At 40.5% G+C, this 15,987-nt stretch overlaps 1 protein-coding gene across 7 annotated transcripts in view; it reads right to left on the reverse strand.

Annotated features, from left to right (window-relative positions):
- Nucleotides 1–15,987, reverse strand: part of TAFA5 (TAFA chemokine like family member 5) — a 415,042-nt gene that overhangs the window by 295,760 nt on the left and 103,295 nt on the right. For 4 of the 7 annotated variants that reach the window (XR_011737063.1, XR_010651854.2, XM_065845124.2 and 1 more), the window contains exon 2: nt 11,193–11,279. The exons of 2 other annotated variants lie outside the window; for them this stretch is intronic. Coding sequence is in view for 3 of the 5 variants with exons in the window: in XM_065845124.2 (XP_065701196.1) it covers nt 11,193–11,279 (87 nt within the window). In the remaining 2 variants the exon portion in view is untranslated. Of the gene's footprint in view, nt 1–1,583; nt 1,941–11,192; nt 11,280–15,987 lie in introns of those variants that run through there. One more of the 7 variants, XM_071803410.1, reaches the window with a different exon arrangement.

Raw genomic sequence — 15,987 nt, forward strand, 5'->3', positions numbered from 1 at the left:
TACAATGTAAGAAGAAATATTTTAAGTGAAATAAAAATGCCTCTTCCTTTGTGGATTATTTACAGTAACAGAGGTCTCAAAATCAAGCAGTGAAAGACTGAAGAAAAAAAAAGGCAAATGCTGACAAAAAAAAAAATAGCCTAAAATTACTAGCAATATTTCATTCTGTAAAATTTTCTCAAAATAAGTCATCTCATTAAACAGAGATATATAAATACACTAGTTCAAGCATTTTAAAAGAATGTTAAGTAAGTAGCTGTGTGGAAGGCATTGCACACAGTGCAATTAAAACAAGGGTGAGTTTCTTAAAGGAGAAATTTCTGGCACTGGAGATATCTGGATAACACTTCTTAATTATCCAAATCAGGCAAATCAGAAAAGATCTGTGAAAATGTGCAGTCTCATGCTTTTTTTGGACTGACACACCAGCAGCGATACTTCAGTGGTTGCAAAGTTGTCGCTTTGCCCAGTCTTGACTGAAACTTTGTCCCAATCACATAAAAGTTTTTTTCCACGCTTTGCACAGCCAGTACTCCAAGATGAGCTCGGCTTCTTCTTCGGGTTGGTATAATCTCAATTACATTGCAATGTTAAAAAAGAATAAATGGGTTTACCAAAAGCCCCATATTATTGTGTTATATTTGCTAACACTGCTTAAAAAACAGCACTGGGCTTTCACACACACCACCAAATAAATATACATGCATCTCTCAGGATTCACACTTGAATCTCAGACTACACTTAGCTTTACAAATACACAGTGGAATCATTATTTTAGCAAAGAGAGGAAAAAAAAAAGAGTAAAAGAGTAATTTTCTGATGAAATAAAAGAAAAATACCCAAACTAACAAACAAGAGTGATACAAGGGTTCTTCCCGAAGAAAATTCCTCTGTCCACTTAATAAAACATTTTTTTTCCATCCAACTCACATAGGGAAAGAAGAAGAAAGCCTGTTCCACTATCCAAACTATTTTCTCCAGTAAATTGTAATCATAATTTTCTGACCACAAGGTGGAAAAAACAGGAGCCTTGAAAATCCATGTGAAGGCCTCTTCCAGTTTTGGGGCATCGGGAAGGAAGATGCTGAATGCCCAGGATTTGCTCTGCCCTGCCCTTTCCATAGAACTTTAGTGCCATCTATTGAAAATGTACTGAATAGGGAAGAGGGAAAGGATGCCTATTGATATGGTATAAAAATAAGACGTTTACTTGTTAGGGGTTTTTTCGTTTATTAATACTCCCATGATGACTGCTGTTCCGTGGTCATCTGATAGCAACAAATATTTTCTATACACTATACATGCCCCATAAAGAAATGAGACATGGACTAAAGCATTGAATGAAAACATCATACAGATTATATATATATATAGATATATATATACACATTTGCCAAGAATGTAAGTCTAACACTACCTATTATCTAAATGAACAAAAATGAGAAGGCTTTAACGGAAAGGAAAAATAGCGTGGAAGCACTGCTGTAAATAGAACATACTGGAAACCGTAAAAAATAATTAAGGTACCTCGTAAAGACCTTAGTATTAAAGAACAGGGTACGTAGACATGCAGATATAATTACCTTCTTTAAGAAACTGTGAGTGGATGACAAATATAAGAAAACAGCAGATCGCTGCTCCTGCTAGTGCCCATAAAGCTTTCAAGAGCTGCATCTCGGTCTGAAACTCAGTAAATACCCAGAAAGTCACACAATGAATTTCCAGAGCGATGCATCAACGCTTCCCTCTGTGCGCCAGGCGCGGCGGCTCCCGGCAGGGACCACACTCCCGAGCAGGGCGGGCGAGCCCGGGGCTGCGGAGGAGGGGCCGGGGCTTCACACCCCGCGCGGGGGCAGCGGCAGCGCCGCGCTCTTCTGGCCGAGGCAGCCGGCGCGGGGCCCCATGAATCAGCGCTCCGTCTCCGCGGGAGCCGCGCCGAGCCGGCGGCGGGGGCAGGGAGGCCGGCAACGCCGGGCCGGGCTGCGCAACAGCGCCCGCTGCGCCGCGGGGGCGCGGGGCCGCCGCCCGCTCAGGGCGCGCCGCCGCCGGGCGGCGCGGGGCGTGCGGGGGCCGGGCCAACCCCGCCGAGGCTCCGCGGGAGCCGCTGCAGCATCGCCGAGCTGCGGGCGCCGGTCGCTCTCTCGCTCGCTCCTTCGCTGGCTCGTCGGGCCGCCGCTCCGCTGCTCGCTGTCCACGGCTCGGGGAGGAGAGAGCGAGCGGGGAGGGGAGGGAGCGAGGGGGGGAGGGATCTCTCTTTACTGCAACTTCTCCAGGCTGCCGGCAATTTGTTGCACCCCCCGCTCCTCCCCCGGCTCGGGGATCCTCTCTGGTGCGGGGGGGGGGACGGGGACACATTCAGTTCACCCCGCCATCGCTGGCAAGCGCGGCGCCGCTCGGGAGCTCTTGCAAAAATAGCTGGCCTCCCCTCGGGCTCGCACCTCCGCCGCCGGGGCTCCTCGTCGCCCGGCTCCGGGAGCTTCCCCGGTCACCGCGGCTGGCCCCGGTCCCTCGCTTGCAGCCCGCCTGCGGGGTCGACCCCGTTCCGGCGCTGTTCCGCGGCGCTGCTCCCCGGCGGTGGCCCCGCAGAGCGCCCTCAGAGCTACGGCGAGAGCTCTCTCAGCCTACAGGTTGATGCCTCCGTTGCAGCCATCCCCACGGAAAACAAGAACGCAAATGAAGGAATGCCATAAATCACAAAAAAAAAAAAAAAAGACCAGGACCAGGGCTGTGATTTTGCTGCCGCCCTCCCACTCCAGGGGAAGAACCGAGCCGCGGCGGCTGGCTGCCGTAGAGAAGCCTGCCGGGGGGGCAGGAAGGCTGGGGAGGTGCTGCGATGCGGAGACGCTCCGCGGGGCTGCGCGCTCGGCCGTGCAGTTGTGGGACGCGCTGCAGTCAGGGCCCGGGGGCAGGCACGCACGACCAACCCCTCAGCCCGGAGCGGGCCGGCCGCTCGGCAGCCGCTTCGTGTGTGTACCAAGCTCCGTGCCGCGCAGGCGGCTAGAGGCACTTCGGTGGGGCGGTGCGGAGGCTGGGGGAACAGCTGCGCGCTGAAGCATTGCCGGCTGCGCGTATTTGGGCGGCAGAGGGAGTGCCTGGGCTTGGCTGCACTCGGGTGCCCATCTGCCCGCGGACGCGGTGGGGTTCCGCGCCTGTCGCGTTCAAACTCCGCCGGCTGCCCCGCGGAACTTCGGCGACGCGAGGGCGCTCAGCACCGCGCCTTGCGGTGGCTCGTAGAGAGAAACCGCGGAGCGGGAGGGAGCGCGGACCACGGCCGGCGGCGAGCGAGCGGTTCGGGGGGGCCGGAGCGGGTGTCGACGGGGTGCGAGAGAAAGCCGGGGGGAGGAAGGTGAAGCAGAGGGAAGCGGGCCGGAGGCGGGTGCGGTTCGCAGCACCGCGGGAAGCTGCGGGCAGCAGGCGGCCGGAGCGCCGGGCGGCGCGACGCGGCCCAGCCCGGGCCGGGCTGGCGGCGAGTCCTCCCCGCTTGCAGCACCGCGGCGAGCTTGAAGTTGCCGTGCTCCTCCGGCTGGCTGTAGATTGACTGCACTGCATTAGTACTGATAGTAACGCACCGATGGCCGATGCGGTACCCCGGTCTATCCGGATAGGCATGAAAGTGCATCCATAGTTTTGAGGATATAACTCAAGGAAGGGGATACTTGAATTCTAAGAGCTTTGTTTTCATAGATATTTGGTTACATTTTTACTTTTTTTTTTTTTGGTAACACTTAAATATTGTCTTAATTTTTAAAAAGGGGAGGGTTTTGCAGATGCTTGGAAGGACAGATTAGTGAACAATTTTTTCCTTGGGCAGACATCTCCCCTCTTGTTGCTGATGTGTGTTAAGTTCATCCCTGTGCTTTTTGGTTTTTCACTGATAGCACAGAGAAACATTCAAACCAAATATCTTTTGAATTTTAAACTTCACACAAATCCCTATAAAGCCATTTATTGCATTTACTATATTTGAAGATTACAGCAATGCAATGTTAAAGCAATGTCATAGCTACACTAGAGATATTCCACTGTAAATCTTTCATTCTGAAATGTACACTTTGGTGAGATACTGACCATGCTCGGGTGCAGTTCAAGTTGGGTTTTGTTTATTTGCCCTCTGGGTGAAAGAAAAAAGTGTCCAGTAGCTAAAGAAAATTCACACATCTTATACTTAAGCAAACACAGACTCCTCCCCCTGAGAGAGCAGCTTTTAAGTCCACAGATATGTGGATTTTAAAAGTGTCTCAAACTTAAGAGTTTATGCAGTCCAGGATAAGCAATATCTATCAGTTTGAACATGCTGCTTGGAGATAAACCCTATGAAAAATTTTAAGCATTACTTTGCTTTTTGGCTAAAGGTATGTGAAAACCCACTGGCAATGGGTCAAAATCCCCATATTGCTTACTCCCTTTGAGGTGCAAGATGATAGCCCTTCTCCCATTTTAAACTAGTCTTACTTGTTTGAGCATCTGAATTACACAAATAGTCTTGGGCTTTTGTGGGCTTCGGTTCAGACCCTTTCGTGAGGAAGACATCAGACTGTGGCGCTGTGCCTCCTGGCCACAGGGGAGTCACTCTGCGTGCACACGAGTGTAAGTGGGAGCAAAATCTGGTTCAGTGCTCACATTGTACAGAGATATTTAGTCTCATAGCAACAAAGGATTCCAGAAGACTTCCCATTTGAGAGGACAGTGGTACCTGGCAACGCCGCTTGCTGTTCTAAATATGGTTCACTGTGGACTTTCTGTTTTCTAAATAGCTTTGGACCTTTGAAATAGGGTGAGTCCTATTCAACAATACCAATCTTCAATTTCTCTGCTTGTCACCTGCATAATGATTTATAAAATATTAAAGATACCTCAAGTTACCAGCGGAGATTTCTCTGAAAGACTTTTCTGAATAAATTCCACTGACAGAAAATCCCCCTTATCTTTCATCCTGTTAAGATTTGCATCCTCAACTAACGGAATAACACCTGTCAAACAACTTGAAAGCTGCTTAGGCCAAGACAGATTTACAGAATTATCTCACTGTACATTTTCAGGATTTTGCCAGAGCTCTGACCCCATACATCTCCAGCAATATAGAGGCTGTGGTACCAGCAGTAGCATCTGACAGGGGACCACTCCATAGGAACTTTCCCAGTTGTTTTTAGTGTTACAGGAGGGATGCTCGGCACCTGAAAACTGGTAAAGGATGGTGATGGTTTTGGAAGACATTTCCAACACAGAGGAGAGTTTCAACATGGAAAAGTAGTGATGAAGTGAGCAATGTGTTTTCCTGATGATCAAGGAGCAAGAGCAAATGTATATAAAAGTTCTTTTGAGTTCTCATGGGAAAACAGCACAAAAATGAAGCACATCATTCCAAATGTATGTTCCCTTTTGGAAATACAGCTCATTTGTTCTTTTTACCAAAACTTCAATCTGATTCTACAGAATTACTAAAACTGGAACTCTGTAGCAAAGACTGTAGGTTTAAAAATATTATCTATGCTCTGAATTTAAATCTGTGAAAAAGATTCTATGAAACTGTAATAGATTTATTCTTCACTATGGAGATATTTTATAAATAAAAACATGCTAAAGTTCCTGGAACACAATCATAATCAGATTGTATTCCATATACCTATAGCTAAACCCCTAGTGTTTTCAGTTGTGTCAAACACCTTTTGCATAATTATTTTATGCCTGTTGCAATAAACCCCAAAATTGTGCATGGCCAATGCAGATCTAAATGCAGTAGCACAAGGTATGACGTTAGATGATTTTCAGTAATGAATTTGGAAACTACTACTGGCTTTGAATCACAAAAAATAGAACAGACGATATCTATAATTAGGTTATCTAGACCAATCCTTTGCCAATGCCCACTGGATTTTATTTCTGTTACTTTTGAGTTACTCAGGCAATAGTCTGTCACCAGTCACTTGAGGCGATTATTCCAGCCCAGTGGTTCTCTCAGCTGGAATGTTTCTCCTGATGCTAAGTTTAACATTTTATTTTGTTGAAATTCACGCAGTTCATCCTTCACATATGCCTGAAGTGGCATTATAAATCTTTTTCGAAAATAGATGATATATTGAATATATAGTAATGAATATAGATGGATATATTTCCACCAATTAGTTTTTGCAACCTGTAAGTACATTTTTCCCTCTGTTCTCTGCATGCCAATGGCTCGGTCACATTTCTTTGCTACTGGGCTAGTCACAACTACAGTAGTGATCAAAATTTTATCACTGATCCTCACCTGTGCTGGGCAAGTGCCACTGGAGCAGAAGTTAATCTCTAAGGAGATTCTGTTAATCTCTGACTTGTGACATGATGCAGCTAACATAAGAACCACAAATACACATCCATTTGGCCACCTCCTTCCATGGACACCTAAAACTTTCACTTGTTTTTCCTTCATTTACCCAGTAAGGTGATACATTAATATGTCTTTAATAATTATTTGACGGACCAACCCCCACTTCCAATTCATTCTCCTAATGGCAGATTAACAAGAGGGATAGCACAGCCGAGATATTTAGAGTAACCAATATGGCATTTTCTTGCTACAGTGCATCATGTCTACCTAGGACTTTTGATTTTTTTTTTAAAGTAATTTTATTGCCTTTTGCTTTTCAGCTGCATTATTTTGCTGTTATTGTTTTCTTCCTGCCATCTTACTTTCTATTCAGGTGTTATTTTCTTCTGCCTTTTTATTTATTTATTTATTTTTATTTATTTATAGTGCCAGTGCCAGCAGTTCATGTCACAGGGACAGCTGCCTATTGGGAACTCATTGCACTTTCTCCCACACAGCAGTCACCAGTTGGTCATAGCTGTTGGTCACTACAAAGGTTGTCCAGGAGCTCCCTAAGAAGAAGTGAAAGGTTCTATAAGACCACTCTGATCCCTAGAACACTGGTGAATTATCCCAAAACACAAATCTGAAATTACTTAATTTGCCAGTCATAGGTACTATGGGTACTATAGTCAAACTATGTTACCATGCTTCTCCATCCATGGTTATACTCACGGATCATATTCTTCATATCTGCTCAACAAGCAATCTCTCCTTATTTTTAAACATATTGTTTCTCAAATGTTGCTTTTGTCCTCCTTTATTTTACTTCGTACACTCAACCTGTCACAGGGAGCACCTCGCTTTGCAGTAACTGCTCTGACACATTTAACAGCACAATTATAGATGACTTGGTAACCACCCATTGAGTAAAAATAACCTAGCAACTGAAGACACACTTAGGTATTTATACTTAGACATCCCAGAGGAACCCTTCACAGCTCCTGTAGCTGGGGAAAACATATGTATCTCACCAAATGCAGTAGGCTAGGAATCCTCAGGGTGGGGGCGGGGGACACGGGAAGCGATAACATTGCACAGCTGAAAGGTTTTCCAGACAACACTCTGCCAGCTAATCCAACTCTTATTCAACTAGCTCTGCAATTAAGGTTTCCTGCTGAGAACAATGACAGCATTATGACCTGGGGAATTTTCTACATAGAAAAACCCAAACCCATCTGGGATTACAAAATTTAGAGCCTGAAAAAAAATCCAGCTCCCACACTGATGGTACTTGCAACCAGTACCAATCCAACAGAACTGGTGCCAGTATGCATACGAGAAAATACATGAGCTGTAAGGAATGAGCTGTCAATGAGGAGGGAGCCAGGGCAGCACATGCTGTGTGAAGAACCTGCAGTGCTGAAACTCATTCTTGCCTTCCAGAGTACAGATTACTCAGATTACTTTTGGTTTTTTTTGGTTTTTTTGTTTTTTTAATGTGCGATCTACTTAAAGTTTTCACACAACCTGTTCAGGAAGAAATAATTCAATGTCTGAAGAAAGAGGCAAATACTTGCAGGCAGTCATCTAAATGATGTGATTTAATTTTTATGATACATATTTACATATGGCTGCCTATGGATAGTTTTACATATTTGAGGGGATAACGAAACTCAGCATTTCATTGAGAGAATCACACATCTTAATAAAGAACTTGTAATATTACAGTGTCTGGCTGCCCATTCTTTCCCACTCCCGTTTTTTTCTGGTTTGTTTACAACCTTCATCTCGTTTTCAAAATATCCCTTCATTCAGCTAAAAAGACCTGAATAGGTAGCAATTTACATCCAAGAGGTGAACTAATCTCAAAGAGAAAGTGTACTATGTCTCAAGGGCTTTTCTACCTGCCGCCATTTGTAAGACTATTGCCATGAAATGCTAATGAAGTGTTCAAAGTCAGGTTGGATGGGACTTTGAGCAATCCGATGTAGTAAAAGATGTCCCTGCCCATGGCAGGGAGGTTGAACTGGATGGTCTCTGAAGGTCCCTTCCAACCCAAACCATGCTATTATATGACTCCATGATACTTTGATCACCAAAAAGAATAAGAAAGTATTGAAACTCACAGTTAAGACCGGTGGCCAAGGCATAGGCTTGAATGTTCCAACTACTATAGGTCTATTCACAAAAATCACAATGATATTTAGAGGGCTTATCCTCAAATTTTTACTTTTTATATATTGTAAGATCATCTGGATTTTTTAACCTTTTCAAAATGCAATTGGTTACTCCTTTTTCAGAAAAAAAATATTTGTGTTATAACCAAGATACTTAAACACACGTAATCAAAGGAATTCAGTTATGATCCACAGTTTCCAGCATCAATTCCTGAGGGTCTAGCCTAAATGCACACAACTAAAATGCTGTAACATTCAGTGAGTAAGTTCTTAACTGAAAATGAGACCCGTGGAGAAAGCCAGGCTGAATAACCAGTGTCTCTATGAGTCAAGTCACAGCAAACCTTTTTAGAATGGCCTATAGCAATGTTGTATGGAAAAGTTAATAAGGTAATGTATTTGGGGTTTTTGTTGCTTCCTCTTATCTTAGTGGGGCGAGGAGGGGAAATCCAAATTCTGCAAGAGTGAATTCTTCTATATAAACTCATACTCGCTGGCAACTGAACCGATAAGCTCTTTGACCTATGGCTTGAACTTTAACCAGATAATTTTCTGTACTAGCTGTTAACTTTCCACCTCAAAACATGGATATCACAAAAATTTATCAGGAACTGAAGGCAGGCCACAATGGACATTTTTAGTTCTTTCCATCAGAGATTCTTACTGTAGTAAGTAGGAAGGGGTGCTGCAGCAAAAATGGAGCATATCCAGCACAAACCAGGCACCTCCACAGGTGGAACAGGTTCTGAACATAGGAGGAAGAGACAACGACTGCCTCTGTATTATTTGAGTGTGCTGGGTGATAATACTGAGGCAAGAGCTAATCTTTGGTTGCTGATAAACTACTGGAGGGGAAACAAATACTTTTCAGACAAATGTTAAGTGCAGATGCTTTAAAAATTATTCAAAACCTCAAAAAAGAAAAACAGTTGAAAATTGTTACATGCACAAAATGAACAATTATTACATTTTAAGTATAAATTAAAATGACTTTACCACTATGGCACTCTTTTTTTTAACCTGAAAACTCTCATGTTTTCAAGAGATCTACACTTGCATCAGACTGTGACATTAAAGGAGGCCCAGAATCTTATACATTAAGTTTCCTCTGGGTCTGTGTTCAGGACGTCATTCCAAAATCTTGAATAAATAAAAAAGAAAGAAGTTTTTAAGTTTATAATCTTAAATATTAGAACACAAACTTGTTTGTCATTATGAAATAGAAACTAATAATTTTACAAGCCATTCATGTATAATATAATCCACTAGTTCTTGATAGTAAATAAAAAGATAAGTATTAGGCAGTGTCTAGCTATTATGGGATATGTCCAGTTAGTACTAAATGGTATAAGACATATTTTGTTCTGTAGGATGAAAATGGGTTACTGTAAGCTACTCTGAGATTTATTACTGGACTCTGTGGAATTAAGGCATTGGAGGCTCATCTATGTACACCTGGAGTGGGATAATGGCAGGAACTGCAGATTAATATTACCTTCCCTTGCATGCACAACCTATTCATTATTTGATTGTCTGTCAGGTTTTGTGCAAAATGTGTTTCTTATATCTACCAGATACATCAGGCAGCCCATAGCTTACTACAGTTAATGAAGCAGCCACTGTATAGCAGCTTTTCACAAAACTTTTTATGAAAAGCATATTTTAAAAGGCAAAAAAGCTCTTTGGTTTTGCTTTGAATTATGCTGTTCTAATAGGAACCATTTTTCTGCTTGCTTACATTGTTTTAAAATAGAAAGCTTTAATTACAACATGAAATGGAACATCTAAAATTTTGTCATTTAACAAAAATGCCAGATATTAAAATAGTACTCTTGGCACATGGGGCAGTGACAATGCACAGCCTGAACTAACATCTGTAAAAATCCTGGAGACATTGTAGCTGATTCAGCCAGATTTCAGATGGATGAAACATTACAAAAGAGCCTTATACAAACATTGTAAGAGAGAGACTATCCTTTTCTACAGCAGAATATAAACTCTCCCTGGACATGTCTTAACCTTAAACAGAGAAGAAGTAAAGTGGACCATGGACCATCCTTTGTGCCAGCTCCTGGGAGGTTTTAGCATCATGCCCATGCTGGATTGTCCCACATCAACACCCCATGTCTCCACTGTCCTTCATGCACAGGTTCAAGCTCACTAACCCATGTTTTTACTTGTCTGGGTCCATATCTGAAAGAGGAGATGAGTCGTGATAACTAATTGCTCCTGACAGAACAAGAGTGCATAAGGTAATAGGCAGATGGTAGAGATGATCCAGGAATACAAGTTTAAGTCTTGAACTAGCATATTGGTTAAGCCATGCCTGCAGAAACAACTTTGACCTTAAAGTCACAGTAAAAGTCGGAGTATGGTTTACTTTACCAGTATACCAATATAATGGTAATATTATGACATTACATTAGTGTAATATTATACATTGAATGGCTACTATAGTACAAGTAGACACATCAGAAGTGGGTAATGATGAATTGAAGTTTTTTATGTGTAAATTGCCACATACAGATTAGATATTGCACTTAATTTTTTAAAATACTTGTTAGCCTTTTTTTTAACAAAAAATATGTATTTGTTTTCATTTAACATTTCAGAGGAAACTGGCATAGTCTTTTCTGTCAGTAATACACAGAATAATTATAAACTATATGCTCTCAATCCATGCCATAGTGCTTTGAGAATGTGTCAACACTTGGTGATTTCCTTACCCAGCTCAAAAGCATCTTGGAAGCACCCCGGGCAATGTCTCATATACAGCCATTGAGGGTTATCCGCTCCAAAATAGCTCTTATAATCTGAATGGAAGAACCATAAATGATTCAATTGAAATCACTTCTGAAAATGCAAAAGGAAATGAACACAGAATAAACTACAACATTGGGGAGTCTAACAGCCTGGATACCTGAAGATTTAGAATTGAAGACTTCGATGTTTCCCCTTACAACCATCCTACTGTATGTAGCACCTACGTTCAGATGCAGGGAACAGTATTCATAAAATTGACCTTCACTGTTTTTAGAAGACTTTTTTTGCATCATTTCAGCTGTAAGTTAACCAAACACATCCAACTGCATCTGACATAACTGAAACTTGGTAGGAGTCTCTCTCTCCCCACTTCTCCTCTCTTTGAAAGACGTTAATTATTCCTATCTTCCTTATAAAAGAGATATAGTATAGCACATAGCACTTATTTAGTTATAGCCCTCAAAGTAAAACTGTGTTAAATAAAACCTGAAAATTTAATGCCACCAAATGTTGGATGCACAGATTGCCCTTGGGTTTTGTTTGGGTTTTTTTGTTTGTTTGTTTGTTTGTTTTTTTATTTGTTTGTTTTGTTTTGTTTTTGTTTTCTTTATGAAGAAACAATGCCAGAAGGAAAAAAAACCACTTTTTTTTAACAGAAAACTAACAGAATTCTATAAACCAGAACAAATCAAACTCCCAAAACACATGGCAATTGCATCTAGAAATTAAAGACTAGCAAGAGACAGTATGCTAGTTAGAATAACGGTTATGGTTAAAAAGGATATTTTAGATTTATTTTGAATGTCAACCACATTTTGATTGTTTTCTTCTCTTTGAGTACAAATAACAGATTTTTTTTTTTTCCATTAGGAACTGTTAGTTGTTGTTTTTGTTTTGCTTTGTTTTGTTTTTCATAATTGCTTCAGAACAATATAGAGGAGTTATGAGAAGCAAGTATGTACTTCATGTAGCAAACTGAAATATCAAATAATATGAGCAAGATAACATCTAATTGTATAGTAAGTATTGTCTGAGGTATCAGCAAGGGAGAGTTATTCTGCTGCTGTAAACATGTGCAGCTGGTATCAATCCTAAGGACATGCCATAAGTATGAAGGTGTTTATCAATATGTTGTCCTACCAAAGTGGATAGAATCAGTATACGACCAATGACCTCCTACAGTGAGAAACAGCTGCAATTTACTTTGCCATAAGGAAAGGACTTACCCTTTCCAAATTATGTACCCTGCTGCTTCTCATACAGAAAAACATCCTCAAGAAAGCAGTCATTAAAACATAGTAATGCAAATGCAATAGCTGCAGTAGGTTTAACTGTTTTATTTTCCTTTTCGGGATGTACCGCTGAAGATACATATCTTCCTTTTGACAGACACAACATAGGGTAAAAAATAATTTAACAACAGTTTGAATTTTCCAGTTTGTGGTGCTCATCTTTTTTAATTGGCTAACTATCAGAACTGAGTTCTGTGAGCGAGCATCTTTTGGTTTTATAAACTGTTGTTTTCAAACTATATTAATCTTTATCATCCCAATTATTTTTTTGTGTGATACATACAGTGTACCAAAGGGATTAGTTTGACAAAAAATGTAAAATATTTTCTAATTTTTTAAGAAGATAAAAGCAATCCTTTGTGTTACATTTTTTCCTGAATAGTTTGGTAGAGATTTTATTGTCATTGCAGTAGCTTACTATCAAAATATATTTGTAAGCGGAATTTTTGGTAATGAAGGATTTTACTTAGATAATGCCTAATAAGTAGAAACAGGAAAAAAACTAAAAGACATGTTATGGTATAAAACAACTAAGAGAAAATAATGTTTCATTAACAATTGTAAATGACCCTTCCTCTCCTTGACTTTATTGATACTTTTCTATTCAAGCCTGCATTAAGTTATACTACAAAGTCTGGAATTCTGATAAAGAATCCTCTGATACGGGTCCTGTAATTACTGACAAACCATACTGAGCCTTCAGTTAATTCCAGAAAACAAGATACAATATATGAGGTTGGGAGCAGCCTCATGGTTGTGAATCCAAGTTAAGATTAGGAGTTGATACTCGTGGCCCCTTGTGTAATAAGTTTGTACCACACTGCAATACTGTAATTTACTTTTTATTTCATTTTTAGTTCTTCTGTCCAAAGAACATGTCATGTATGTGTATAATAGAGGACAATATCAACCCCATTCAATCCCTAACACTCATAGAAAGAAAAAAAAAATTACAAAGCTTTCCTCTCCTGCATTGTGAGGGAAGTCTAACCAGAGCTTAAAACAATATTCACCTTGAGAAGAATTTTCACTGTTACTCATAGGGGAACTTTATAACAAGCAATCCTATTGTGTATGTATTCGAACAACAAGAATGGAGGGATGGGCTTCACAGCAAACAAGCAACCCCATGAATCCCACAACAAATGAGGCCTGTCCCCCTGTATGTTGACATCTTGTAATTGACTGCAAGCTTTGCTTTCCTACAGCTGGGACCATGTAAATTCTCTACATTTAATATGGTAGGAGAGGACATAGTATTTGTTCCCACCACTGGAACATTTATAGGGTCTCTGTCTTCTAATGATTGCCTATTTTCATAAACATTTTGAAACTTATATTTGATACTTCTGTCTCTCTGAGAAATTTAGTTCAACTCAGCCTCCAAATTCAAAAGCACAACAGATATCTTGTTTTCTGAGCCTCAAAAACTGCAGAGCCCTCTTCCCTTTCCTCAGAGATTGTTCATACCCTTCCAAACCCCTTACTTCCATAATTTATCTGCTGCCACTAGTTTCTACAAATGAGAACAAAACAAACCATAACAAAACAAAATCCTTTATGAAGCCTTTGCAGCTCGTATTCCCCCTATTCTCACCAACAAGTCCTCCACAAAGGTCTTGGGAATATTGGATATTCTTTTTCTTCTCCTTGGTGCTAATGCTCTGAGCCTTCTATTCAGATTTTAATACTGTACAGCACTCAGCCGGGCAAATTATCAAATCAAATTACAGTGGCTTACCAATTTACCTCCCATCAGCTCTAAAGCAATACCTTGTTAACCTGCTATAACTGTGTTGTGTATCTGAACTGAACACGTATGAGTGAAGGTTATTTCATAAAGAAAGGACAGACTGAAAGAGCAGCTTATATCCACAAGTTAAAAATCAGGTAGACATTTGAGCAAACTGTTTAACTTTAAAGGCAATTAGGCAATGGAATGACTTGCCTGAGGAGGTAGTTTAGACAATGTAATGAGAAGTGCTTAAAATAGAATAAACTATTTGTGAGACAGATACAGATGTAAATAATCCTCCATGTTTTGAGCCAGATGAATCAGGAGAGCTATATTTTCCGTTCAAATGTCTGAGTATAAAAATTGTATTCTCTTTCCTTGGGAACAGCTTCCAAACTTACGAATGTTTACACCTGTTCTGAATACTAAAGTGAAACTGCACTCCAAAAGGCAGTTTAACCTCACTGTATCATTATAAAGTAGATTTATTCATAACAAGCATCTATGAAAAACTTCCAGCAGAAAAAGTCCTTAGTCAGGGAGATGCACATTGTTGCAAAAATGGATTGTTTCTCTAAGTGCTTATATGGCCCCATCGCTATAGTATCCAAGCGCCTTACAAACATTAATGAATGTATTCTCACAACACCCCTGGGAGATAGAGATAGTATTATTAGCTAATGCACAAAGAGAAGCTTGTCCAAAGTCACACAGAAAGTCTGTGGCACAGCCAAGACTCAAAACTGTGATTTCCTGCCCGCTGCTGTAACCATGACTATATTCTCCCGTCCATATACAGCATTTCAAAATATGTTACATATAACCTCAGATCTTTACACAATAAGACTTTCTGTTCAGCTGTAGATCCAACTGCTGACTCAATAAATAAAAATAACTTTGTTTATCAAGAAGCTTCATTACAGCAACAAATTTGCAGGTTACTGAAACAATGACAGTTATATGGGCCATAACTGGTCCTGATATATGAGAGCAGTGAAAGAGAATTCCCTGATCGTCACATTCAGAACAGGAGGCATCATATCCAGAACATGATTTTGATACCAAAATATTTTCTTTCAGCTAATGTAAAGATGTAAAGTGTTAGATTATACACAGAAGTCTGAATTTGGGGGGAAAACAAACAAACAAACAAAAAACAGGCAGGCTAGCTGTATTCCCTATGTAATTCCTTTTGGATAAACTATTTCTATAATAAGACATATACAGTATTTTCAGTTTTAATGAGGTCAAATCTGGAGAGACAACTGCACTAAGTGTATTTACCCTTGAATACCAGAGAACAGAATCTGGCTTATAAATTTAATATTATAGTCATGCAAATATATGATATTTATAAATATATTTAGCTTTGCAGTAATTTAGATTCATTTTAAATAATTCAGAGATCTGATCAAATTTTAACAGGATTCTTCTAAATCAGGAACACAGCAATTTGTCTTTCATTTTGGCAGGGGGGATGCATAGCCACTACATTTTTCTTCAAATGCTAAGCAATTAAAAAAGAGAAAATAGAGGAAATTTGCATAAGAATGGAAAAGGCTATGAAAGTGTAGTAAATAATAAAGTAAATAATTATCTAAAAATAATATTGTTGCAACAAAGTGAAATATAATTTTGGAATGCATTGGCAGAGACAAAAGACAAAGGCAAGTAGCGTCTCCTGACAACAACACTTTTCTCAGTTTGTGGCTTCATGTTTTAAGAAAGATG

Source organism: Patagioenas fasciata, chromosome 1, assembly GCF_037038585.1.
Source record: "Patagioenas fasciata isolate bPatFas1 chromosome 1, bPatFas1.hap1, whole genome shotgun sequence".
Lineage (NCBI taxonomy): Eukaryota > Metazoa > Chordata > Aves > Columbiformes > Columbidae > Patagioenas > Patagioenas fasciata.